Source organism: Saimiri boliviensis, chromosome 11 (assembly GCF_048565385.1).
Source record: "Saimiri boliviensis isolate mSaiBol1 chromosome 11, mSaiBol1.pri, whole genome shotgun sequence".
Lineage (NCBI taxonomy): Eukaryota > Metazoa > Chordata > Mammalia > Primates > Cebidae > Saimiri > Saimiri boliviensis.
In genome coordinates, this window is record NC_133459.1 from 97,991,083 (window position 1) to 98,015,693 (window position 24,611).

Genomic DNA, 24,611 nt, shown 5'->3' on the forward strand with positions numbered 1-24,611 from the left:
CTTAAGCTCCACTTCCACTCCGGAAAAAGACAGTGATCTGAAGTAAAAAGACTAATGGAACTTAATTTTCCAGTTGACCATTCAACTAAAAAGTAGGTATAAAGAAAATAAATTAAGCTTTTAATATCTGCCCTTTCAGTGGAGCCTATACTTTGCTTTCAGAAGATACTTGGTTCTTAAAATATTCACAAGTTTCACCTTTAAGTTCTGTCTGTGAGTATCGGTGGCTGAACGGAAGTAAGTGTGATCTTTTCACTTCTCCAAAAGTCACTGAACTCTGCTCTCCTTACTCTCTGCAGCTCTGTCCTGAATGGAGTAAGCCCCAGAAGATAATATAAGGGTTGAGGTAGAATGTTTGGGCAGTGGAAAAGAAAAGCACTTTAGAGAAAGATTCTTTTTTTTTTTTTTTTTTTTTTTTTTTGAGATGGAGTTTCGCTCTTGTTACCCAGGCTGGCTGGAGTGCAATGGCGCGATCTCGGCTCACTGCGACCTCCGCCTCTTGAGTTCAGGCAATTCTCCTGCCTCAGCCTCCTGAGTAGCTGGGATTATAGGCACGTGCCACCATGCCCAGCTAATTTTTTGTATTTTTAGTAGAGATGGGGTTTCACTATGTTGACCAGGATGGTCTCGATCTCTTGACCTCGTGATCCACCCGCCTCGGCCTCCCAAAGTGCTGGGATTACAGGCGTGAGCCACCTCGCCTGGCCTTAGAGATAGCTTCTTATATTTCTCTTTTTTTTTTTTTTTTTTTTTTTTTTTGAGACAGAGTTTCGCTCTTGTTACCCAGGCTGGAGTACAATGGCGCAATCTCGGCTCACCGCAACCTCCGCCTCCTGGGTTCAGGCAATTCTCCTGCCTCAGCCTCCTGAGTAGCTGGGACTACAGGCGCGCGCCACCATGCCCAGCTAATTTTTTGCATTTTTAGTAGAGACGGGGTTTCACCATGTTGACCAGGATGGTCTCGATCTCTTGACCTCGTGATCCACCCGCCTCGGCCTCCCAAAGTGCTGGGATTACAGGCTTGAGCCACTGCACCCGGTCGCTTCTTATATTTCTCTACGAAGATTAATTATTCTTGGAATCTTATTACAGAAACTGAAAAGGCAATCTACCAAATACAAGACAGACAAAACCTATCCTACAACTGTGGCTGAGAAGCCCGAGAACATCAAGAAAAACAGATATAAGGATATTTTGCCCTGTAAGTTCCATTTCTTTCTATAAACTCATGCTTTCTCCCAAACTCAATCATTACTATCTCTTTTTACTCATTGCTTACTGATCCTGATCTTGGAACATGGCATTGACAACTTAATTTGTACTATTTATGACTGCAAAAGATTATTAATTCATTCATGCACTTGCTCACTCATGAGCATACGCTATTCACAGTGTTAGGCCCTGACTTAAATCTGCCGACTAAGCCTCCTTAATTGTACTATGTCTTTGCTTTTTATTATAGATGATTCTAGCCGGGTAGAACTATCCCTGATAACCTCTGATGAGGATTCCAGCTACATCAATGCCAACTTCATTAAGGTACAGTGAAAGAAAATAAAAGCATTCCACATTTCTCTAGATACCTAAAAACTGGGGAGGATCATTTGAGCCCAAAAGTTTGAGACCAGCCTGGGCAACATATGAGACCCCATCTTGACAAAAAGTTTAAAAATTGGCTGGGCTCAGTGGCTCATGCCTGTAACCCCAGCACTTTGGGAGGCTGAGGTGGGCAGACTGCTTAAAGTCAGGAGTTCGAGACCAGCCTGACCAACACAGTGAAACCCCACCTCTACTAAAAATACAAAAATTAGCTGGGCATGGTGACATATGCTTGCAATCCGAGCTACTCGGGAGGCTGAGGCAGGAGAATCGCTTGAACCTGGGAGGCGAAGGTTGAAGTGAGCTGAGATTGCACAACTGCACTCAAGCCTGCGTGACAGAGCAAGACTCCATCTCAAAAACAAAAAAACAATAAAACTAGCCAGGTGTGATAATATGTGCTTGTAGTCCCAGCTACTGAAGAGGCTGAGGTAAGAGCATGGCTTGAGGCCAGGAGGTCAAGGCTGCAGTGAGCTGTGATTATGTTACTGCACTCCAGCTTGGGTAACACAGTGAGGACACCTCAAAAAAAAAAAGGAACAGGAGGACTAGGTGAGAACAGGCTACTATTTGTGGTCACCCCATGTAATTTTTGTTCCCCTTTAGGGAGTTTATGGACCCAAGGCTTATATTGCCACCCAAGGTCCTTTATCTACAACCCTCCTGGACTTCTGGAGGATGATTTGGGAATACAGTGTCCTGGTAAGTATAGCGTTGCTTTTGTTACTTTATTCTCTACTTTATTAAAAACAGTGCTTTTAAAAAAATTGGTCAGTGGAACTTCAGGGTTCAGGCATCTTTTAGTCAGAATCACAATGCCATTCTTGTCCAAGGAAATGAAAGTTCTAGGCCAGGTGTACTCTGGGAGGCCAACATGGGTGGATACCTTGAGCCTAGGAGTTCTAGACAGCCTGGGCAACATGGCAAAACCCCGGCTCTACAAAAAAACGTAAAAATTAGCTGGGAATGACAGTGTGCGCCTGTAGTACCAGCTACTTGGGAAGCTGAGGTGGGAGGATCACTTGAGCCCATGAGGTTGAGACTGTAGTGAGCTGAGATTGCGCCACAGCACTCCAGCCTGGGTGACAGAGTGAGATCCTGTCTCAAAAATAAATAAATAAAATTTAAAAAATAATAAAAATTGCTGGGCACAGTGGATGACACCTGTAATCCCAGCACTTTGGGAGACCAAGGCAGGTGGATCGCAAGGTCAGGAGATCAAGACCATCCTGGCCAACATGGTGAAACCCTGTCTCTACCAAAAATACAAAGAAATTAGCTGGCGGTGGCAGGGGAGACGGTGTGTGGTGGTGTGCGCCTATAGTCCCAGCTGCTCAGGAGGCTGAAGCAGGGGAATTGCTTGAACCCAGGTGGTGGAGGATGCTGTGAGCTGAGATCATGCCACTGCGCTACAGCCTGGGCAACAGAGCAAGACTCCATCTCAAAATAATAATAATAATAAATTTTAAACTTAGAAATTTCTCACCTTGACAGGCTCATTTGGTAGCAAAATTACTGGTTTGAACAGAGAAAGGGAAAGTATTGTCAGAATGAAAGAAGAGTAAGAGCAAGATTTTATAAGTTACCAGGATTTCTTTTTTGGTTGAAAAAAAAACAGCAGGGCCGGATGTGGTGGCTCATGCCTGTAATCCCAGCCCTTTGGGAGGCCGAGGCTGGTGGATCATGAGGTCAGAAGTTCAAGACCAGCCTGGCCAAGATGGTGAAACCCCATCTCTACTAAAAATACAAAAATCAGCTGGGCGTGGTGGTGGGCACCTGTAATCCCAGCTACTCCGGAGGCTGAGGCAGAGAATTGCTTGAACCCGGGAGGTGGAGGTTGTAGTGAGCCGAAATGGCACTGCTGTGCTTCAGCCTCGGTGACAGAGCGAGCTTCTGTCTCGAAACAAAACAAAACAAAACAAAACACAAAACCCACAACAAAACAGAAAAAGAATGGTTAATACTTTCTGACTTCGGGGATCCAGGTATTACCTGATGTTTCTAACTATATATGAATGTCAAAGTTTCTATCTGTTTCATCCCCCAGATCATTGTTATGGCATGCATGGAATATGAAATGGGAAAGGTAAGTTACTTTCTAGTACCTGCTGACCTAAAGACAAAAAAAGAAGAAAAAGGAGGGGGAAATTGGCAGCAGAACTTACCTAAATGTGCCTAGATAAAACTTATGTCTTTTTCTTTTCTTTTTTTTTTTTTTTTTTTTTTTGAGGCGGAGTTTCACTCGTTACCCAGGCTGGAGTGCAATGGCGCGATCTCAGCTCACCACAACTTCCGCCTTCTGGGTTCAGGCAATTCTCCTGCCTCAGCCTCCTGAGTAGCTGGGATTACAGGCACGCACCACCATGCCTAGCTAATGTTTTTTTGCATTTTTAGTAGAGACAGGGTTTCACCATGTTGACCAGGATGGTCTCGATCTCTTGACCTTGTGATCCACCGGCCTCGGCCTCCCAAAGTGCTGGGATTACAGGCTTGAGCCACCGCGCCTGGCAACTTACGTCTTCTTCAGTCATTTTTCTAGAAAAAAAAGAAAGCAAAAAAAAAAAACACAAACAAGCAAAAAAACAACCAACAACAACTTATGTCTTTCAGTTTGGGAATGCCAAGTGACTCTCAAGGGATTTTTTTTTTTTCCCTAAGAATCCTTTTTATTTGTTTTCTCAGTAAACCCTATGTTTTAAAGTTAAATACAAGTTATGCTTTTAAGATTAACAAATCACTTGCCCATTTCTATTAATCAGATATCTTTAACTGCCAGCTGCAGCTTTTAATCCTGTGCTGTCCAACATTGCATCCATCAGCCAGACACAGCTATTGAGCATTTAAAATACCACTAATGTGACTGGGGAACTCAATTGTTTTAATTGATTTAAGCTTAAAAACTGACATGCAATTCAGTTAGCAGAAAGCTATTTGAATAGGTGAAAATTTTTCAAATATAAGTTTTATTAAATCTAAATGGAAATAAAATATTTCCAAAATTTGGCATCCTAATTGAAATTAGCTATAAATATAAAATACACACTGGATTTCAAAGACTTAGTAAAAAATACCAAATATTTAATAATTATTTTATATTGGTTACATGTCAAAATGTTTTGATATATTGGGTTAAAATATGTTACTAAAATTAATTTCATCTCTTTTCATTTTTGAATGTATCTATTTGAAAATTTAAAATTACATAGGTGAAAAAAATAAAAAATAAAATAAAATAAAATAAAATTACATAGGTGGATCACACTATATTTTACTGGCTATCACTATACTACTGTTGCCATTCTGCGTTGACAATTCTAATCAAAACCAAGGAAACTACTAAGTATTTTACTTAGCTTGTGCAGCTGTTTTAGTAGACATATAATTTCTGTTAGTTCTTTTGAAATACTGAAAATAGGTCAAAGATTTCTATTTCTACTTTTTCAGACTCCCAGGAGGTCTGTAATTTATATATCCTTTTATATTTGCTTTCCCATCTTTGGAGATCCCAATAATGTAGGGATTGAGGCCCAAGGGAGTTAGACACGTCCAGCATAAGGTGAAGGACATAGAGCTGAATTTGCTTCCAAATGAAGGAGTGGGTTTTATTCTCAGAAGAGACTAGGATATACGGAGGGAAATCACTGCATTCTGCTTTGTGCAACAGAAAAAGTGTGAGCGTTACTGGGCTGAGCCAGGAGAGACGCAGCTGCAATTTGGCCCTTTCTCCATCTGCTGTGTAAGTATAATGTCTGTTCTCATAGCTGAGCAAAGCCTCCAGGGTCTACCTTACAGAGAGCTTGTCTTTGCAATAACTAATATTTTAGTCTTCTTTTTCTTTTTAGGAAGCTGAAAAAAGGAAATCTGATTATATAATCAGGAATCTAAAAGTTAAGTTCAATAATGTAAGTATAAAATAAAAGTGATAAACTCAAAAGCCTACAGAGACCAGGCAAGTAAATATAGATGTGCGTGGCTCAGACTGGGCATAAGACAATGGGGAGTGGTAGGGTCTTTGATGTCCTGAATGAGTCTTTATATTCAAGAGAACCTGGAGCCTGGCCAACATGGCAAAATCCTGTCTCTACTAGAAACACAAAAAGTTAGCCGGGCGTGATGGTGTGTGCCTGTGGTCCCAGCTACACTGGAGGCTGAGGCAGGAGAAATCACTTGAGCCTGAGAGGCAGAGGTAGTAGTGAACTGAGATGGTGCCACTGCACTGCAGCCTGGGTGACAGAGCAAGACCCTGTCTCAAAGAAGAAGAAATTAAAAAAGAGATCATTGGTATAATATGTCTTCAGTCTATTCTGTGCCATGGCACACATAAAAAATATTTGTAGGGTGACCAGAAGCTGAACAGTGCATGAAGACTGGGAACCAGTTTGAGAGACTGGGCTGCCCTAGGCCCTACCCAGCTTCTCTAAGGCAAAGAGATTTAATATATCTGCATAATTGTGACACATTTGAGGCACACCAGTTGGGAAACAATGGTTTGAACTACTTTCATATCCAGCTACCTCCTCTTGTGAATGAGGGAGATGAGGACAAAGCAATAGTAAGTGACCTGAAATCACTTTTGTTCTCAGAAAGCATCTGGTCACCTGAGATCTATAGAAAAGAAAGCAGAATAAATTTCAAAAAGGATATAGATAAAACTTGGAATGTCGAACTAATGTCTTGGTATAATGAGGCGGAATTCTAACCTTATTATCCTGGCTATTTTTAAAATAATTTCAACTTTTTTTTTTTTTTTTGAGATGGAGTCTCTGTCACCCAGGCTGCAGTGTGAAGCATGCAGTGGTGCAATCTTGGCTTATGCAACCTGTGCCTCCTGGGTCCATACAACTCTTGTGCCTCAGCCTCCCCAGTAGCTGGGACTCCAGGTGTGCGCCACCATGCTCCAGCTAACTTTTGTATTTTTAGTAGAGACGGGTTCCCATGTTGGCCAGACTGGTCTGGAACTCCTTACCTCAAGTAATCTGCCTGCCTCGGCCTCCCAAAGTGCTAGGATTATAGGCGTGAGCCACCACATCCAGCCTCAATTTTAATCTTAGAATATAAGATATAAGGGCATACATGTGCAGGTTTGTTACGTGGGTATACTGTGTGCCACTGAATAATCCCATCACCCAAGTAGTGAGCATAGTACCCAATAGGTAGTTCTTCAGCCCTTGACCCTCTTCCCCTCCTGTCTGGCTACTTTTTATAGGAAACTCGAACTATCTACCAGTTTCATTACAAGAATTGGCCAGACCATGATGTACCTTCATCTATAGACCCTATTCTTGAGCTCATCTGGGATATACGTTGTTACCAAGAGGATGACAGTGTGCCCATATGTATTCACTGCAGGTATGATGCTATGTATAAACTTTCTACCTAGAATGAACCAAATGTCAGAGTCTGGCCAGGACTCTCTAACTGAAAGGGGAAAAGGCCAATAGCAGAAACAAATGATAATAAATTCAACCTAAGCATTAAATTCATGTTCTTTTCTGATAAGTTACTTGTGAGTAGTACAGCTCTAGAGACTCTTGCTCTGAGAAGTTGCCTAGGACCTGTGGCATGACAAATGTGCTCTGAGAAATGGTGGGGTTTGGAAAGTTTAATTGTTTCCAGGCATCTTCTTCCTCAAATCTGTTGGTAAAATTTTCCAGCTACTGTCAATGGTCCATTCTCTCTAGGCATACATGCTACTGTGGTCTCTCATTTCAGTGCTGGCTGTGGAAGGACTGGTGTTATTTGTGCTATCGATTACACATGGATGTTGCTGAAAGATGGGGTGAGTTTCTCTCAGCAGGCACTTCCCATTTCCTTACTCCACTGCTTTCTTCTTCATGATTCATCTTTTCTAGAAAATGTACTTGTAGACCCACTCTGTCAGGTGATTAAATTAGTTCCCAGGTAGGTGGGTCTTAGAGGATAGTCCCCAGACAAGAAGCATCAGCGCCACCTGAGAACTTGTTAGAAATGCAAATTACTGGATCCCCACCCCACTGAGTTGAATCATAATCTCTAGAGGTGGGGCCCTAACAAGCTGTCCAGGTGATTGTGATGCCTGCTAAAGTTTGAGGACCACTATCCTAAATTATATAGTTACCCTTCCTTTATCCAAACTGCTTTAATGGATGGACTCAACTTACTGCAGTCATACTTTGTGTTCCAACCTATAAATCATTTTTTAATGTCTAATAAGAAATTGGAAGTTTAAAATATGTCCTTTAGACCTATCTACCAACCTCTTTTATTTTATACAACTCTCATACTTGCGCATCTACTGAATCCTGTCCCTCATTATATCTATAGATTTAGACATTTGATTACACCAGGCGTCCTCAAACTTTTTACACAGGGGACCAGTTCACTGTGCCTCAGACCACCGTACTGTGCTCCTCTCACTGACCACCAATGAAAGAGGTGCCCCTTCCTGAAGTGTGGCAGGGGGCCGGATAAATGGCCTCAGGGGGCCGCATGCGGCCCACATGCTGTAGTTTGGGGACGCCTGGATTACACCATGTGAAATGATTCTGAAGTGTTTCTTTAGTCTTTTCTAAGGAAAACACCAGGCTCTAAATCATGTTGCAAGTGATAAGAAACCTCATTTGTTTTAAAAATGCATTATTTTTCTGATATTATCTTATGTTAGAAGAGCAGATACCATGGAAGTATGAGACTATGAAAAAGTAGCAATAATTTATTAAAAAAGGACTGAAAGGAATAAAATATTTTCCCCTTTAATTTGTTAGATCATTCCTGAGAACTTCAGTGTTTTCAGTTTGATCCAGGAAATGCGGACACAGAGGCCTTCATTAGTTCAAACTCAGGTATGAACTATAGTGAATGGATCAGAATGTGTGTTTGAGTCTTGCTCCATCTCTATGTTTAATGGTGAAGTATCCAAAACCAGCTGACCGCTCAGATACAACACCAGTTTACCATTAAGTGCTCTGGAGTCCACTGCCATTTTCTCTAATTCTGAATATCCCAGTATTTCTCTTGTATCCCTTGTCCTGGGTCAAATTTGTTTATTTTACTGTCTGTTCAGAAAATATTAAGACACCAATGAAATGTAACTTCCTTCCTTACAAAAGATGTTGTAAAACTATTCACCAAGCTGTTTGACTTGCTGACTTGAAATAGCTAGGTCATGTTAACTTGAAATTTTGTAGTGATAAAATTCATCTCTGAAAGCACAGAAAATCAGGGATTTATAACTTCTGCCTCAGGATGTGGTAACAGAATATGGAGAATTCAGTCTATGTGCTCATTTATAAACACTGAAAAATAAAAATAAAAGCCATATTCCTATTACCTAGAGATAGCCACAGTTTCTCCTGATCCTTATTGTACAACTCTCATACTTGTGCATCTGCTACACACTTTACAAAAACCATAATTACAACCATGCTATATTTATGTATCACAGTCTTTTAACCTACCCCATATTGCCCACACGTGTTTACTCCATTAGGAATGGCCTTCCCTTCTCCTCATAGCCCAAATCTCTCACTGTCTACAATATTAATTTCACCCAGATTTCTCCACCAGTAATTTTACCCAATAGTTTTAGTTTTTCAAGTGGTCTCCATTTTTAATATAGAATTTAGAATTCATTCATCATCCAGTGTTTATTGATGTTTATTAACAGGCACTTTTGTGTAATTTGTTAGAACTACTTTTGACTACTTAAATAGCAAGACCTTAAAGTGTTTAAAACACTTACAAATGAAGATGGAAACAGTTTTAGAGATAAAACAACTGACAATGTTAATTCAGATATTTTAAGCTAGCAGCTGCAAATTGAAGGGAAAAAATAAAGAGCTATTATAATATAAACCTGTTGGGCCTGCATAGGTTTTCCACTAATAGCTGGTGGAAAAAAATAACTTTTCATGTGTTGACTGTAGGTGTTTTCTGTATTCAACCTGTGAGGGAGAAGGCTTATGTGAAATGAAAGCATTAGCTGGTTTAATGCTGTCAGACTTGAAAGAAGGCTGATCCATGTAAATGCATAAAGACTCCAAAAGTATGAAACCTAGTTATATAAATTACAATACTAATAAAACCATACCCCATTTTCAAAAACAAATTCCATTTCAGGCCTACTTTTAAGAGTTGGAAGACAGCTAAAAAAGCCTTCACATTTTGGCGTTATCAAACGACTAACTGAACCTAACAGTTGTAGCTGTTTTTCCTGACACTACTCTAACCAGGAAATGGCACTATAACCAGATGAGAGCTTCCTGTTTGATTTTTCTTTCTTAAAAAAAAATTAGCCAGACGTGGTGGCTGACGCCTATAATCCCCACACTTCCTGAGTCAGGTGGATCTCTTGAGCCCAGGAGTTCAAAACCAGCCTGGGCAACATAGTGAGACCCTGTCTCTATAAAAAATACAATAATTAGCAGGGTATAGTGGCAGGTGCCTGCAGTCCCAACTTACTTGAGAGGCTGAGGTGGAAGGATCCCTTGATCCTGGAGGTCAAGGCTGCAGTAAGCCAAGATCGAGTCACTGCACTCCAGCCTGGGCAACACAGTGAAACTGTGTCTTAAAAAAAAAATTGTTCTTTATTTATACAGAAATGAGAAAAGTGTCAGGGAAAAATCATCCAGATAAAAAGCAGGTCCAAAATCAAGTGCTTGAGCAGGTAGAGGCAAAAACAGAGTAGTACTAACTCATAAACGTTATAATATCTGAGGTCTAATTTCTCTATGGTGAAATCCTTTTGTAACCACAAATTTCCAGACCTTATTCAGTGCTTTGCTTTTCTTTGGTATCTTTAATAGAATGAAATTTCAGCAACTTTATCTAAATGCACTGAACTAAGAGTGTGGAGATTAAATTCCTAAGCCAAGTCCTGGAAATTCCTTCTGAATGACCTTGGATAAACTGTTTGTAAATAGGTATCATTGCCTATCTACTTTGTAGAGCAATTTTGAGGACCAAATTAAAGCATAGATATTAAAGTTATCTATATATATACCAACCACTATCTCTTTTTCCAGAAAAGATGAAGGTGGTTTACAAAAAAATCCATCTAGAATGAAATAAATTTTTTTTAATGTAAGCAAGGAAAACAGAGGAATGACGGTGGAGAAAAAGATAAGGAAGTAGGGTTAGAACATAAAAGAAACAAGTCCTAAGATTCTTGCACATTAGATAGAGGCGTATCAAACATTTAGCTATTTTCAGCAGCATAAAAGTGCTTTGAACTCTGAAGTGGACTACAGAAGCGTAAGGCATTGTTATTAAGTTCAATAACATGCTGATGGTACTTTTGGGTCTGCTATACTAGGATTTGATGGGTATTAACATTTCTAAAATCTGGTACTGTAGTTCACCAATTTTTTGTTTTTGTTTTCATTTGTTCCGGGTTTTGATGCTCTTCAGGAACAATATGAACTGGTCTACAGTGCTGTATTAGAACTATTTAAGAGACAGATGGATGTTATCAGCAATAAACATTCTGGAACAGAGGTAAAGTTTGAACTAGATATGTCAAAAAACTTTTCATACTTGCTTTTGGTCAAGGGATGTTGGATTAGTTGCAGGATTTTTTTGTCACAACTAAATTGAAAGTGTTAGGTGTGCATAGGGGTGCACCGAATATTTCCTGTGGAAAAGGACAAATTAATTTGATGTAATTTAACTTAAAAAATTAATCTCACTAGGCCTGGTAGCTCGAGCGTGTAATCCTAGCACTTTGGGAGGTTGAGGCTGGTGGATCACCTGAGGTCAGGAGTTTAAGACCAGCCTGGCTAAAATGGTGAAACCCCATCTCCACACACACACTCAAAAAAATTAGCTGGGAGTGGTGGGGCGTGCCTGTAGTCCCAGGTACTCCGGAGGCTGAGGCAGGAGGATTGCCTGAACCTGTGAGATGGAGTTGCAGTGTGCTGAAATGGCACCAACTGCACTCCAGCCTGGGCAACAAAGAGGGACCTTATCTCAAAGAGAAATAAAAATTTAAAGATAATCTCTTGGCTGGGTTTGGTGGTTCATGCCTGTAATCCCAGCACTTTGAAAGACCAAGGTGGGAGGATTGCTTGAGCCTAGGAGTTTGAGACCAGCCTTGGCAATATAGCAATTGTCTCTAAAAAAAAAAAAAAAAAAAAAAAAAAAAAAATTATTCTAAATGGCCAGGCAGGGTAGTTCATGCCTGTAATCCCAACACTTTGGGAGGCTGAGGCGGGCAGATCGCCTGAGGTCAGGACTTCAAGACCAGCCTGTCAACATGGTGAAACCCCATCTCTACTAAAAATATAAAAATAAGCCGGGTGTGGTGGTGGGCGCCTGTAATCCCAGCTACCCAGGGGGCTGAGGCAGCAGAATCACTTGAACTCGGGAGGTAGAGGTTGCACTGAGCCGAGATTGCACCACTGCACTCCAGCTAGTAGAGTGTGATACCGTATATCTATATCTATAATTAGAGCCATGACTGAAAAAAACCAGGCTATACAAAGAGATATAAGAAAACACACTGTAGGTAAATAAAAATGGAATTCTAAAAAATACAGCAAAGAGAAAATGTCAGAAAAAACAAAAGAGCAATGAGAAACAGAAGAGAAAACAAACAAAAAATAAAATAGAATGAAACCTATGTCAATGATTACATTAAACATATAAGCCTAAATACACCAATATTTACTGGTGATAGAGTGAACTGCCAGATTGGCATGGATAATTATTTCTTTTTTCTTTCTTTTTTTTTTTAAGATGGGCTTTCACCATGATGGCCAGGCTGGTCTTGAACTCCTGACCTCAGGTGATTCACCCACCTCGGCCTCCCAAAGTGTTAGGATTACAGGTGTCAGCCACCACGCCCGGCTCTGGCATAGATAATTAAAAAACAATTCAACTATATGTTATCTATAAGAAACGTACTTCAAATATATAAGAGGGCTAAAAACAAAGGGACAGAAAAAAATATATATCACGTTAACATGAATCAAAGGAAAGCAGGTATGGCTATGTTAATATCAGATAAAGTAGACTTCAGAGCAAAGACAATTATCAGAGAGAGGAAAGACATTATATAATGATAAAAGGGTCAATCTGCCAGTAAGATATAACAGTTCTAAATGTACATGGACCAAACAATGAAGTTGCAAAATATGTGAAGAACTTAAAGGAGAGAAACAGATAATTCACAGTCATAGCCAGAGACTTCAATATTCTTCTTTCAACAATTTTGATAGAATTAGATAAAATCTAATTGACATTTATAGAACACTCTACCTGATAACATAGGAATACACTTTGAGACACAGTCTCACTCTGTCACCCAGGCTGAAGTACAGCAACATGATCTAGGCTCAGTAGAATCTCCGCCTCCTGGATTCAAGCGATTCTTCTGCCTTAGCCTCCCAAGTAGCTGGGACTACAGGTGCATGCCACCATGCCTGGCTAATTTTTGTATTTTTAGTAGAAATGGGGGTTTCATCATATTGGCCAGGCTAGTCTCGAACTCCTGACCTTCTGATCTGCATGCCCTGGCCTCCCAAAGTGCTGGGATTACAGGAGTGAGCTACTGTGTTTGGCCAAGAATACAGCTTCTTTTAAAGTGCTCGTGGTAAATATATATCAAGATAGAGTATATCCTGAGCCATAAAACAAACTTGAAAAAAATTTTTAAATTGAAATTAGGTTGGGAGCAGTGGCTCACACCTGTAATTCCAGCACTTTGGGAGGCCAAGGCGAGCGGATCACATGAGGTCAGAAATTTGAGACCACCTGGCCAGCCTGGCAAAACCCTGTCTCTACTAAATATACAAAAATTAGCCAGGTATGGTACTGAGTACCTGTAATCTTAGCTACTTGGGAGGCAGAGGAAGGAGAATCGCTTGAACCTGGGAGGCGGAGGTTTCAGTGAGCTGAGATGGAGTCACTGAATGCCAGCCTGGCTGATAGAGCGAGACTGTCTCAAAAAAAAAAAAAAATTGAAATTATATAGAATATATTTTCTGACTACAATGAAATCAAATTAGAAATCAGTAACACAGACCAGGCATGGTGGCTCATGCCTGTAATCCCAACACTTTGAGGGGATAAGGTGGGAGGATTCCTTGAGGCCAAGAGTTCAAGACCATCCTGGGTAATACAGGGGCACCCTTGTCTCCACAAAAAATTAAAAACTCAGTCAGGTGTGATGGCATGTGCCTACAGTCCCAGCTACTCGGGGGGCTGAGATGGAAGGATTGCTTGATCCTGGAAGGTCAAGGCTTCCGTAAACTGTGATTGTGCCACTGTATTCCAGCCTGGGTGACAAAGTGAGACCTTGTCTCAATAATAATAATAATAATAATTATTATTATTATTATTATTTAAGAAGAAAAAAAATCAGTAAGAAAAGTAACAGAAAAGTATCCAAATACTTGGAAATCAAACTACACTCATTTAAAGAATTCATTGGGTCAAAAGGAAGTTTCAAAGGAAACAAACACACTGAATTAAAGAAAAATGAAAATACAACATATCAAAATTTATGAGACAGAAGCTATAGCAGTACTGAGGGGGAACTTTATAGCACTGAGTCCATACATTAGAAAACAGTAAAGGGCTCAATAATCTAAATTCTTACTCCAAGAATATAGAAAAAGAAAGAGCAGAAATAAATAAAATTAGAAAAAATAATAGAGAAAATCAGAATTGGTTTGGGTTTTTTGTTTGTTTGTTTTTGAAACAGAGTCTCACTCTGTCACCCAGGCTGGAGTGCAGTGGCATGATCTTGGCTTACTGCAACCTCCACCTCCCAGGTTCAAGGGATTCTCCTGCCTCAGCCTCCCAAGTAGCTGGGACTACAGATATGTGCCACCATGCCCAGCTAATTTTTGTACTTTTGTAGAGACAGGGTTTCACCATGTTGGCCAGGCTGGTCTTGCACTCCTGAACTCAAGTAATCTGCCTGCCTCAACCTCCCAAAGTGCTGGGATTACAGGCATGAGCCAGGGCGCCCAGCCTGGTTTTTATTTTAAAGATCTGAAAATTGGTTCTTTAACAAGATCAATGAAATTGACACACCTTTTTAAAAACTGACATAAAAAGGAAGAAAATAAAAATTCCCAATATCAAGAATGAAATAGGAGCTATTGCTACAGGTCCTGTAGATATCAAAGTGGTAATAAAGGAATAGTATGAACATTTCTACACATGTAAATTTGCAACTTAGCTAAAATGGATTGTTTTCTTTTTTATTTAATTTTTATTTTTTATAGAGACAGGGTCTCCCTATGTTGCCCAGGCTGGTCTTGAACTCCTGGGCTCAGGGCATCCTCCTGCCTTGGCCCCTCAAGATGCTAGGATTACAGGCATGAGTCACCATACCCAGCCCAGAATGGATTATTTTCTCTAATGTAATCTTCCACAATTCACTCAGCATGACATAGATAATTTGAATAGCCACTTACTGATTAGAAAAATTGAATTTGTAATTTTTAAACTCCAAAAAAAGAAATCTCCAGGCCCACATAGTTTCACCAGAGAATTCTATCAAATGGTTAAGGAAGAATTAACACGAATTTCATACAGTCTATACCAGGAAATAGAAGAGGAAGAGATACTGTTTGTGGTACAATGTACCATTTAAATGTACTATTTTAGCCATTTTATGTGTATAATACAGTGGCATTAAGTACATTTACAATGTTTAGTTACTATCACTATTTCTGGAACTTTCATTATTCTAAACAGACATGCTATATCTATTAAGCAATAACCGTCCATTCTCCTCTCCCACTGGCCCCTGGCAATGATCATTTTACTTTCTTCTGTATGAATTTGACTACTCTAGGTACCTGATATAGGTGGAATTATAAGATATTTGTCCTTTTGTGTCTGACTTATTTCACTTAGCTTAATGTCCTCAAGGTTCATCCATGTTGTTAATATGTGTCAGGATTTTCTTACCCATTAAGGCTGAATAATATTCCATTGTATATGTTTACACACACACACACACACACACACACACACACACACACACACACACTTTGTTTATCCATTCATCCGTCAATGGGTACTTGAGTTCTTTCTATCTTCTGGTTGTTGTAATGCTGTGATGACCATGGGTGTACAAATATCTCTTTGTATCCTTGCTTTGAATTACTTTGGGTATAACCCAGAAGTAGAATTACAAGTGGTCATTCTATGCTTAGTTGTGTTTTTTTTTTTTTTTTTTTTAAGAACAGCCATACTGTTTTCTATAGCATTTGTGCCAGTTTACATTCCCACCAACAGTACACAAGGGTTCCAATTTCTCTATATCCTGGTCAATACTTTTTATTCTCTGTTTTTTTTGATGGTAGCCCTCCTAATTAGGTGTGAAGTAGTATCCCATTGTGATTTTGATTTATATTTTCATAATGATTAAACACCTTTCTGTGGTCTTGTTGGCCATTTGTATATCCCCTTTGGAAAAATGTGTCTTCAAGTCCTTTGCTGTCCCCCACTCACCACCCATTTCCCCCCCCTTTTTTTTTGAGACGGAGTTTCGCTCTTGTTGCCCAGACTGCGGTGCAATGGCACCATCTCGGCTCACCTTAACCTTCACCTCCTGGGTGTAAGCAATTATCCTGCCTCAGCCTCCGGAGTAGCTGGGATTATAGGCATGTACCCCCACGCCTGGCTAATTTTTTGTATTTTTAGTAGAGATGGGGTTTCTCCAAGTTGGTCAGGCTGGTCTCGAACTTCTGACCTCAGGTGATCTTCCTGCCTCAGCCTCCCAAAGTGCTAGGATTACAGGCATGAGCCACTGTACCCGGCCAATCCCCCTTTTTTCTTTAGTCAGGATCTTGCTCTGTCATCCATGCTGAAGTCCAGTGGCATCATCATGGTTCACTGCAGCCTCGAACTCCTGGGCCTTAAGTGATCCTCCCACCTCAGCTCCTGAGTAGCTAGAACTGTAAGTACGCACTACCATACCAAGCTAATTTTTTTTAAACTTTTTTTTAGATACAGGATCTCATTATGTTGCCCAGGCTAGTCTTGAACTCCTGGCCTCAAGAAATCCTCCCACCTCAAACTCCCCACTGGCTGAGACTACAAGCATGAGCCACTGTGCCCAGCTTTTGCTCATTTTTAACTTGAGGCTGGATGAGGTGGCTTACTCCTGTAATTCCAGGAAGCCAAGGTGGGCAGATCAGCTGAGGTCAGGAGTTCAAGACCAGCCTGGGCAACATGGTGAAACCCCGTCTCTCCTAAAAAGAAAAAAATTAGCTGGGTGTGGTGGCTAGTGCTTGTAATCCCAGCTACTTGGGAGGCTGAGGCAGGAGGATTGCTGGAACCCAGCAGGCAGAGGTTGCAATGAGCTGAGATCCCACCACTGCACTCTAGCCTGGGTGACAGAGCAATACTGTCGTAAAAAAAAAAAAAAAAGAAAAAAAAAATTGAGTTGTTTACATGTTGTTGAGTTTTAGTTCTCTACATATTCTGGATATTGATCCCTTATCAGATATGTGATGTGCAAATGTTGTCTGCCATTCAGTCAATGGGTTGCCTTTTTACTCTGTTGATTGTGTCCTTTGGTGTGTAAAAGTTTTAAACCTCAATGAAGACCTGTTTTCCTATTTTTCTTTTGTTGTTTGTGTCTTTCGTGTCCTATCCAAGAAATCATTACCAAATGCAATCCAATGTCATGAAGCCTGCCCATTTTCTTGTAAGACTTTTATATTTTACCTCTTATGTTTAGGTATTTGATCAATTTTTGAGTTAATTTCTGTATGTGCCATGAGATAAAAGTCCAACTTCATTTTTTTTTTTTTCCTGAGATGGTATTTCACTCGTGTTGCCCAGGCTGGAGTGCAATGGCACAATCTTGGCTCACTGCAACCTCTGCCTACCAGGTTCAAGTGATTCTTCTGCCTCAGCCTCCAGAGCAGCTGGGATTACAGGCATGCGCCATCATGCCCAGAAAATTTTGTAGTTTTAGTAGAGACTGGGTCTCTCCATGTTAGTCAGGCTGGTCTCCAACTCCTGACCTAAGGTGATCTGCCCGCCTCAGCCTCCCTGAGTGCTGGGATTACAAGCGTGAGCCACCTAGCCTGGCCCCTACTTCATTCTTTTGTATGTGGATATTCCGTTTTTCCCAGAACCATTTGTTGAAAACACTCCCCTTTCTCCATTAAATGTTTTTGGCACCTTTGTCAAAAATCAATTGCTCACTATATGTGAATGTTTTTTCTAGGCTCTGTATTCTATTCCATTGGTCTTTAGTCTATTTTATGCCAGTACCACATTGTTTTGAGTACTGCAGCTATGTAGCAATTTTTGAAACCAGGAAGTGTGTCATCCAAATTTGTTCTTCTTTTTCAAGATTGGTTTGACTGTTCAGTGTCCCTTGAGATTCCATAACTTTTAGTCTGGTTTTTAAACAAATTATGTAAAAATGCCATTGGGCTTTTGATTAGAATTGCACTGTACCTATAGATCACTATGAGTAGTAATGCTATGTTAACAGTAATAAATCTTCCACTCCTTGAACAGAGAATGTCTATTTATGTCTTGTTTAATTTCTTTCAGCAAGGCTTTATACTTTGTAGTATGCAAGTTTTTTGCCTCCTTGGTTAAATCTATTCTTAAGTATTTTATTCTTTGTGATGCCATTATAAGTAGAACTGTTTCCTTAATGTTCTTTTCAAATTGTTCATTGCTAATGTATAGAAATGCAACTTGTTTTGTGTGTTCATTTTATATCCTGCAACTTTGTTGAATTTGTTTATAAGCTCTAGCAGATTTTTCTGGTGGAATCTCATATATAAGATCATGTCATCTGAGAATAGAGATAATTTTACTTCCTTTTTTTTTTTTTGAGATGGAGTCTCATACTGTTACCCAGGCTGGAATGCAGTGGCACAATCTTGGCGCACTTCAACCTCTGCCTCCTGGGCTCAAGCAATTCTCCTGCCTCAGCCTCCTCAGTAGCTGGGATTACAGGGGTGCACCACCACGCCCAGCTAATTTTTGTATTTTTAGTAGACACAGGCTTTCACTATGTTGGCCAGGCTGGTTTTGAACTCCTGACCTCGAGGGATCCACCTGCCTTAGCCTCCTATAGTGCTGGGATTACAGGCGTAAGCCACTGTGCCCAGCCTTTTTTTTTTTTTTTTTTCCAATTTGGATGCCTTTTTTTCTTGCCTAAGAAAAAAAATTACTTTAAAAAATTATTTTGGGTAGAATTTAGTACTATGTTGAACAGAAGTGGTGAAAGTTGGCAATCTTGTCTTGTTCCTGATCTTAGGGGAAAAGCTTTAAGTCTTTCACCATTGAATATAATGTTAGTTATGGGTTTTATATATGGCCTCTATTATGTTGAGAAAATTTCCTTATATTCCTATTTTGTTAAGTGATTTTGACATGAATTTTATCAAATGCTTTTTTTTTTCATCGAGATGTTCAAAATGGATTTTAACGTCTCTGAAATGAAGATATATTTTATAACCAATGGTATCTTAAGATTCCATGAACCACAGTAACAAATTTCATAATATGATAATGGCTATAAAAAATAAAGATTGGGCTGGGCACAGTGGCTTATGCCTGTAATCTCAAAATTTTGGGAGGCCTAGGCAGGAGGATCACTAGGTCAAGAGATCGAGACCATCCTGGCCATCATGGTGAAACTCCATCTCTACTAAAAATACACAAATTAGCTAGGTGTGGTGGCACATGCCTGTAGCATCAGCTGCTCAGGAGGCTGAGGCAGGAGAATCGCTTGAACCTGGAAGGTGGAGGTTGCAGTGAGCCGAGATCGTACCCCACTGCACTCCAGCCTGGCAATAGAGAGAGACTTTGTCTCAAAAAATAAAAATAAAGGTTGGGAGGCTGAGGTGAGAACAGCACTTGAACTCAGGAGACTGAGGCTGCAGTGAGCCATGTTTGTGCCACTGCACTCTAGCCTGGACAACAGAACAAGAACCTGTCTTAATTTTTAAAAAAAGATTGAAGCCAGGCACTGTGGTACACACCTATAGTGTCCCAGCTACTTGGGAGTTTGAGGCAGGAGGACTGCTTACGCTCAGGAGTTTGAGGCCAGACTGGGCAATATAGAGAGGCCCTGTCTCTTAAAAAAGAAGATCGAGTGTGGCTGGATAGGGGCAGAAGTGTGATTTTAGGTTGGGTGATCAGGGAAGGTTTCCTTATGCAGATAACAGTTAAGCAGAGATCTAATTACTTAGAAAAAGCTAGGCATGCAAAATTTGGAGCAAAAATATATTAATCAGGGAAAATAGTAAGTATAAAAGCCTTGACTTGGAAATAAGTTTGGCATGCTAACTAATGGCGAGAAAACCAGTATACCTGGAGCATAGTGAGAAGGAAAGGAGTAGAACAAGATGAAATAGGTCCAGAGACCTATTAAGCACCTATAAAGGGCGGAGACGCTGAGATTTCTAAAGGAAGAGTGTTTTTGAGACTGAAATTACCCACTAAAGAACATTTTAAAAACTCCCACATTTGAAAAGATGATGATATATGCAAATCCTTTCTAGTTTCTGTAACACTATTAATCCTTTATTCTGGTCATCTCAGTATATGAACAAGTTCTTGCTGAGCTCAATATTTTGGAAGCTAATCTAATCCTTTCATGAATTATTTTAAATATTTATATTTCCTGAAAAATTGCTTTTCAGCCTTCTAAATATTGAAATATCTCATTGACATTGCTTCACTAAAAACCAGCCTCTGACTTATTTCTTTTAAAGAGTCAAGCAACGTATTCTATTCCTGAGCAAAATCACACTCTCCAAGGAGACTCTTACTATCCTAATTTACCAAAAAGGTGAGTACAATTTTATATACCTAAACATTGACTAATTGTGTCTGGAAGATGAATCTCATACTTATACATCATTGTGATGCTAGGAAGAGGCCTGTTTGGGGTATGGTATCATCATTATGCTTTCTTTTTGTTTTAGTACCATAAAGGCAGCAAAAATGATTGACCAACAGAGCAAACAAAGGACAAAAAAGGAAAGCACAGAATCTTCTTCCTTTGACTTTAGGACTTCTGAAAAAAGTGCAGAGGAAGAGCTAGTTCTGCACCCTATTAAATCAAGCACTTCTTTTGACTTTCTGGAGCTAAATTATGGTTTCAACAAAAATGCTGACACAGCCATGACGTGGCAGACAAAGGCGTTTCCACCAGTTGGGGACCCTCTTCAGAAGCATCAAAGTTTAGATTTGGGCTCGATTTTGTTTGAAGCATGTTCTAATTCTAAACCTGTAGACGCAGCAGGAAGATATTTTAATTCAAAGGTACCAATAACACGGACCAAATCAACTCCTTTTGAATTGATCCAGCAGAGAGAAACCAAGGAGGTGGACAGTGAGGAAAGCTTTTCTTATTTGGAATCTCAACCACAGGATTCTTGTTTTGTAAAGATGCAGGCTCAAAAAGTAATGCATGTTTCTTCCGCAGAACTGAATTACTCACTGCCGTATGAATCTAAGCACCAAATATGTAACGCCTCTAATGTAAAGCACTGTGACTCTAGTGCTCTTGGTGTATACTCTTACGTATCTTTAGTGGAAGATCCTTATTTTTCAACATTGCCTCCAAGTGGTACCGGTTCTAAGATGTCTCTTAATTTACCTGAGAAGCAAGATGGAACTGTTTTGCCCTGTTCTTTGTTGCGAACATCCTCTACATCCCTCTTTTCTTGTTGCAATTCACGTGATTCTTTATCACTGAATTCTCCAACCAATATTCCCCCACTACTGAACGAAGAGTCAGCTGTAGTAGGTAAGTTATTTTTTAAAGTTTGTATAGAATTTCAGGTTTCACTTTGTTTCTATAGAATATTTGGTTTCTTTTCATCTTTCCTTTTCTCCTCTGCTTCCCTTTCTTCTTCCTGCTACACCTCAAATAAATAAATTCTAAGAGTGTTTTAATGACATACTAAGTTGAAAATAGCAACACCAAACATGTAATATTCCATGAAACAGGCAGCAATGGAGGCAATCAAGATCTGGTACAGGATCTGTACCAACAGGAGTACTTCTCAAGAAGGCAAGCCTCATTCCTAGAAATGTTTATGAAAGGCCCACAATTTACTGTTTTTCAAGAATATTTTTTGAAACAGAATCTCACTATGTTGCCCAGGCTTGAGTGCAGTGGTATGAACATTGTTCATTGCAGCCTTGATGTCCTGAGCTCAAGCAATCCTCCCACCTCAGCCTCCTGAGTAGCTGGGACCACAGGGACACACCACCATGCCTGGCTAATTTTTCCTTTTTTAGAAATTGGGTCTTGCTATGTTGCCCAGGCTGTTCTTGAACATCTGGCTTCAAGCAATCCTCCCACCTTGGCCTCCCAAAGTGCTGGGATTACAGGTGCAAGTCACCACACCTAGCTTCAGAATTTACTCCTAACATAGAGAATCAGCTTGCAAAAGAAGAGCAGAAAAAAATTTGATCAATAGCACCACATGGCCACCCAGAATTTTTGTTACACAATTATGTGGCTATAATGAGTTGAACATATTGCTAAAAATTGAATTATCTTCCTGTAGGAGTTTGAAGAGGACAACCTGATTTCTTGCCCTTTTGTAGTAATTTGGTAGATGAGAATACATGTTGAGTATTTTGTGAAAAATTCTTTTTTTTTTTTTTGAGACGGAGTTTCGCTCTTGTTACCCAGGCTGGAGTGCAATGGCACGATCTCGGCTCACCGCAACCTCTGCCTCCTGGGTTCAGGCAATTCTCCTGCCTCAGCCTCCTGAGTAGCTGGGATTACAGGCACACGCCACCATGCCCAGCTAACTTTTTGTATTTTTAGTAGAGACGGGGTTTCACTATGTTGACCAGGATGGTCTCGATCTCTTGACCTCGTGATCCACCCGCCTCGGCCTCCCAAAGTGCTGGGATTACAGGCTTGAGCCACCGCGCCCGGTCTGCAAAATTCTATCTTATGTATGCCTTTACTTTCATGTTTTATATCTTTTATAATTCTGTATTCTTATATATAATGCATATTGTTCTGTTTTACTGATTAGTTGGAAAGTAGACATGAGCATCCTGTGATTATTACAATAATTTGGTGTGGAAGATAATGAGGGAAAGCAAAGGATAAGTTTAACTCCTTACGTATATCATCAAATAATTTATAAAGAACATTCTACATAGATAGGAGGTGGAGAAAACTTTTGCTCTATAACATTATTTATTGTAGAGTTTCTTAATAAATAGATGTGTAGATCATTTATAACTTTGTTGCAAAAATATTTTATCTGGATCTAAGAAGGTCCTTCTGTGATTAGATTATTTTATACATTAATTTTAAATATTTAAATGTGTTTTCTTTTCCTAGATACTCAAAATACCTTAGACTTCTCTGAGCATCTGCAGCATTAAAAAACAAAGCCTTATTTTCAAGGGATTATAAAAATATCATCATGTGCCATCTGGTGGCAGTTTCTTATAATAGCATTTAAAATGTTTAATAAAAACAGAATGTATAGAAATACTGAAAACAATCCTATACTATTGTTTTGTAAAAGAGAAAAATGCCCATATTCTTGGATTTTATATATACTGAAGAAATACTAAAATTTTTGTGTTTTAATTAATGTATAACTGAACCTTTGACATGTCAAAGCACTTTATAATGCTTTATTGTATAGCTTATGTAAAACAAAAGGAGTTATATAAAAGATAATTCAAAGCTTCCAAAATTAATGTTTTATGTTAACTGACACCCTGTGACTCAATCAAAATATTTTTGAGCTTTTAAAACAAACAATAAATTTTAAAGAATAAGCAAAAACCTCCTGAGTTTGTACCTTAAGAGAATTTATTTTGCTTTTTCCTTGATTGAACAAGTGCCAACTTACTGATAATGGTGGTTCTTATGGTAAATTTATATTTAATATTAGAATATAAAAATTTCCTTCGGATTGTTCGAATTAACAATTGTTACTATATTTCTGACATTTTGGATAGCAACTGCTCCAAGGATAGATGATGAAATCCCTCCTCCGCTTCCTGTACGGACACCTGAATCATTCATCGTGGTTGAGGAAGCTGGTGAGTACAGTTCAGTAAGTATAAAATAAAGTGTGGGTCGGACCTGGTGGCTCATGCCTTTAATTCCAGCACATTCGGAGGCCAATGTGGGAGCCTTGAGTTCAAGGAGCTCATTGAGGCCAGGAGTTCAAGACTAGCCTGGGCTACATGGTGAGATCTCATCTCTAAAAAAACATTTTTTTAAAAAATTTAGCAGAGCAATGGCAGCATGCACATGTAGTCCCAACTGCTTGAGAAGTGGAGTTGAGAGGATCACTTGAGCCCAGGAGTTGGGGGCTGCAGTGAGCCATGATTGTGCCACTGCACTCCAGTCTGGGTGATAAAGTGAGACCCTGTCTCAAAAAATAAAATAAAGTATGAATTAATTAGATTTCTTCTCAGATCCTTTCAATGTTTTATGTACTATTTGCCGAGCAACATTTGATTTCTAAAAGACGACTACTCCTAAGAACTGAACCACATTCACTTTCTTCCAGGAGAATTCTCACCAAATGTTCCCAAATCCTTATCCTCGGCTGTGAAGGTAAAAATTGGAACATCACTGGAATGGGGTGGAACATTTGGACCAAAGAAATTTGATGACTCTGTGAGACTTAGACAAAGCAAGGTCAATAATTTTTTTTTATGGCTCTGTTCATTTAGAGTCAATAGACTACAGATCTACTCCTTATTTTATTTTATTTTATTTTTTTGAGATGGAGTTTCGCTCTTGTTACCCAGGCTGGAGTGCAATAGCGCGATCTCGGCTCACCGCAACCTCCGCCTCCTGGGTTCAGGCAATTCTCCTGCCTCAGCCTCCTGAGTAGCTGGGATTACAGGCATGCGCCACCATGCCCAGCTAATTTTTTGTATTTTTAGTAGAGACGGGGTTTCACCATGTTGACCAGGATGGTCTCGATCTCTTGACCTCGTGATCCACCCGCCTCGGCCTCCCAAAGTGCTGGGATTACAGGCTTGAGCCACCGCGTCCGGCCATTACTCCTTATATTTTTAATACC

At 39.8% G+C, this 24,611-nt stretch overlaps 1 protein-coding gene across 6 annotated transcripts in view; it reads left to right on the plus strand.

Annotated features, from left to right (window-relative positions):
* The window catches only part of PTPN22 (protein tyrosine phosphatase non-receptor type 22), a 59,960-nt gene that overhangs the window by 13,879 nt on the left and 21,470 nt on the right, over positions 1-24,611 (plus strand). For 2 of the 6 annotated variants that reach the window (XM_074381230.1, XM_003933482.4), the window contains exons 2-15: positions 1,093-1,201; positions 1,463-1,539; positions 2,206-2,301; positions 3,647-3,685; positions 5,264-5,335; positions 5,442-5,501; positions 6,806-6,948; positions 7,312-7,378; positions 8,343-8,420; positions 10,987-11,073; positions 20,292-20,368; positions 20,505-21,331; positions 23,530-23,613; positions 24,090-24,136. In XM_074381230.1, coding sequence (XP_074237331.1) covers positions 1,093-1,201; positions 1,463-1,539; positions 2,206-2,301; positions 3,647-3,685; positions 5,264-5,335; positions 5,442-5,501; positions 6,806-6,948; positions 7,312-7,378; positions 8,343-8,420; positions 10,987-11,073; positions 20,292-20,368; positions 20,505-21,331; positions 23,530-23,613; positions 24,090-24,136 — 1,863 coding nt within the window. Of the gene's footprint in view, positions 1-1,092; positions 1,202-1,462; positions 1,540-2,205; positions 2,302-3,646; positions 3,686-5,263; positions 5,336-5,441; positions 5,502-6,805; positions 6,949-7,311; positions 7,379-8,342; positions 8,421-10,986; positions 11,074-20,291; positions 20,369-20,504; positions 21,332-23,529; positions 23,614-24,089; positions 24,221-24,611 lie in introns of all 6 variants that reach the window. The other 4 variants (XM_074381228.1, XM_074381231.1, XM_003933480.4 and 1 more) reach the window with 3 other exon arrangements.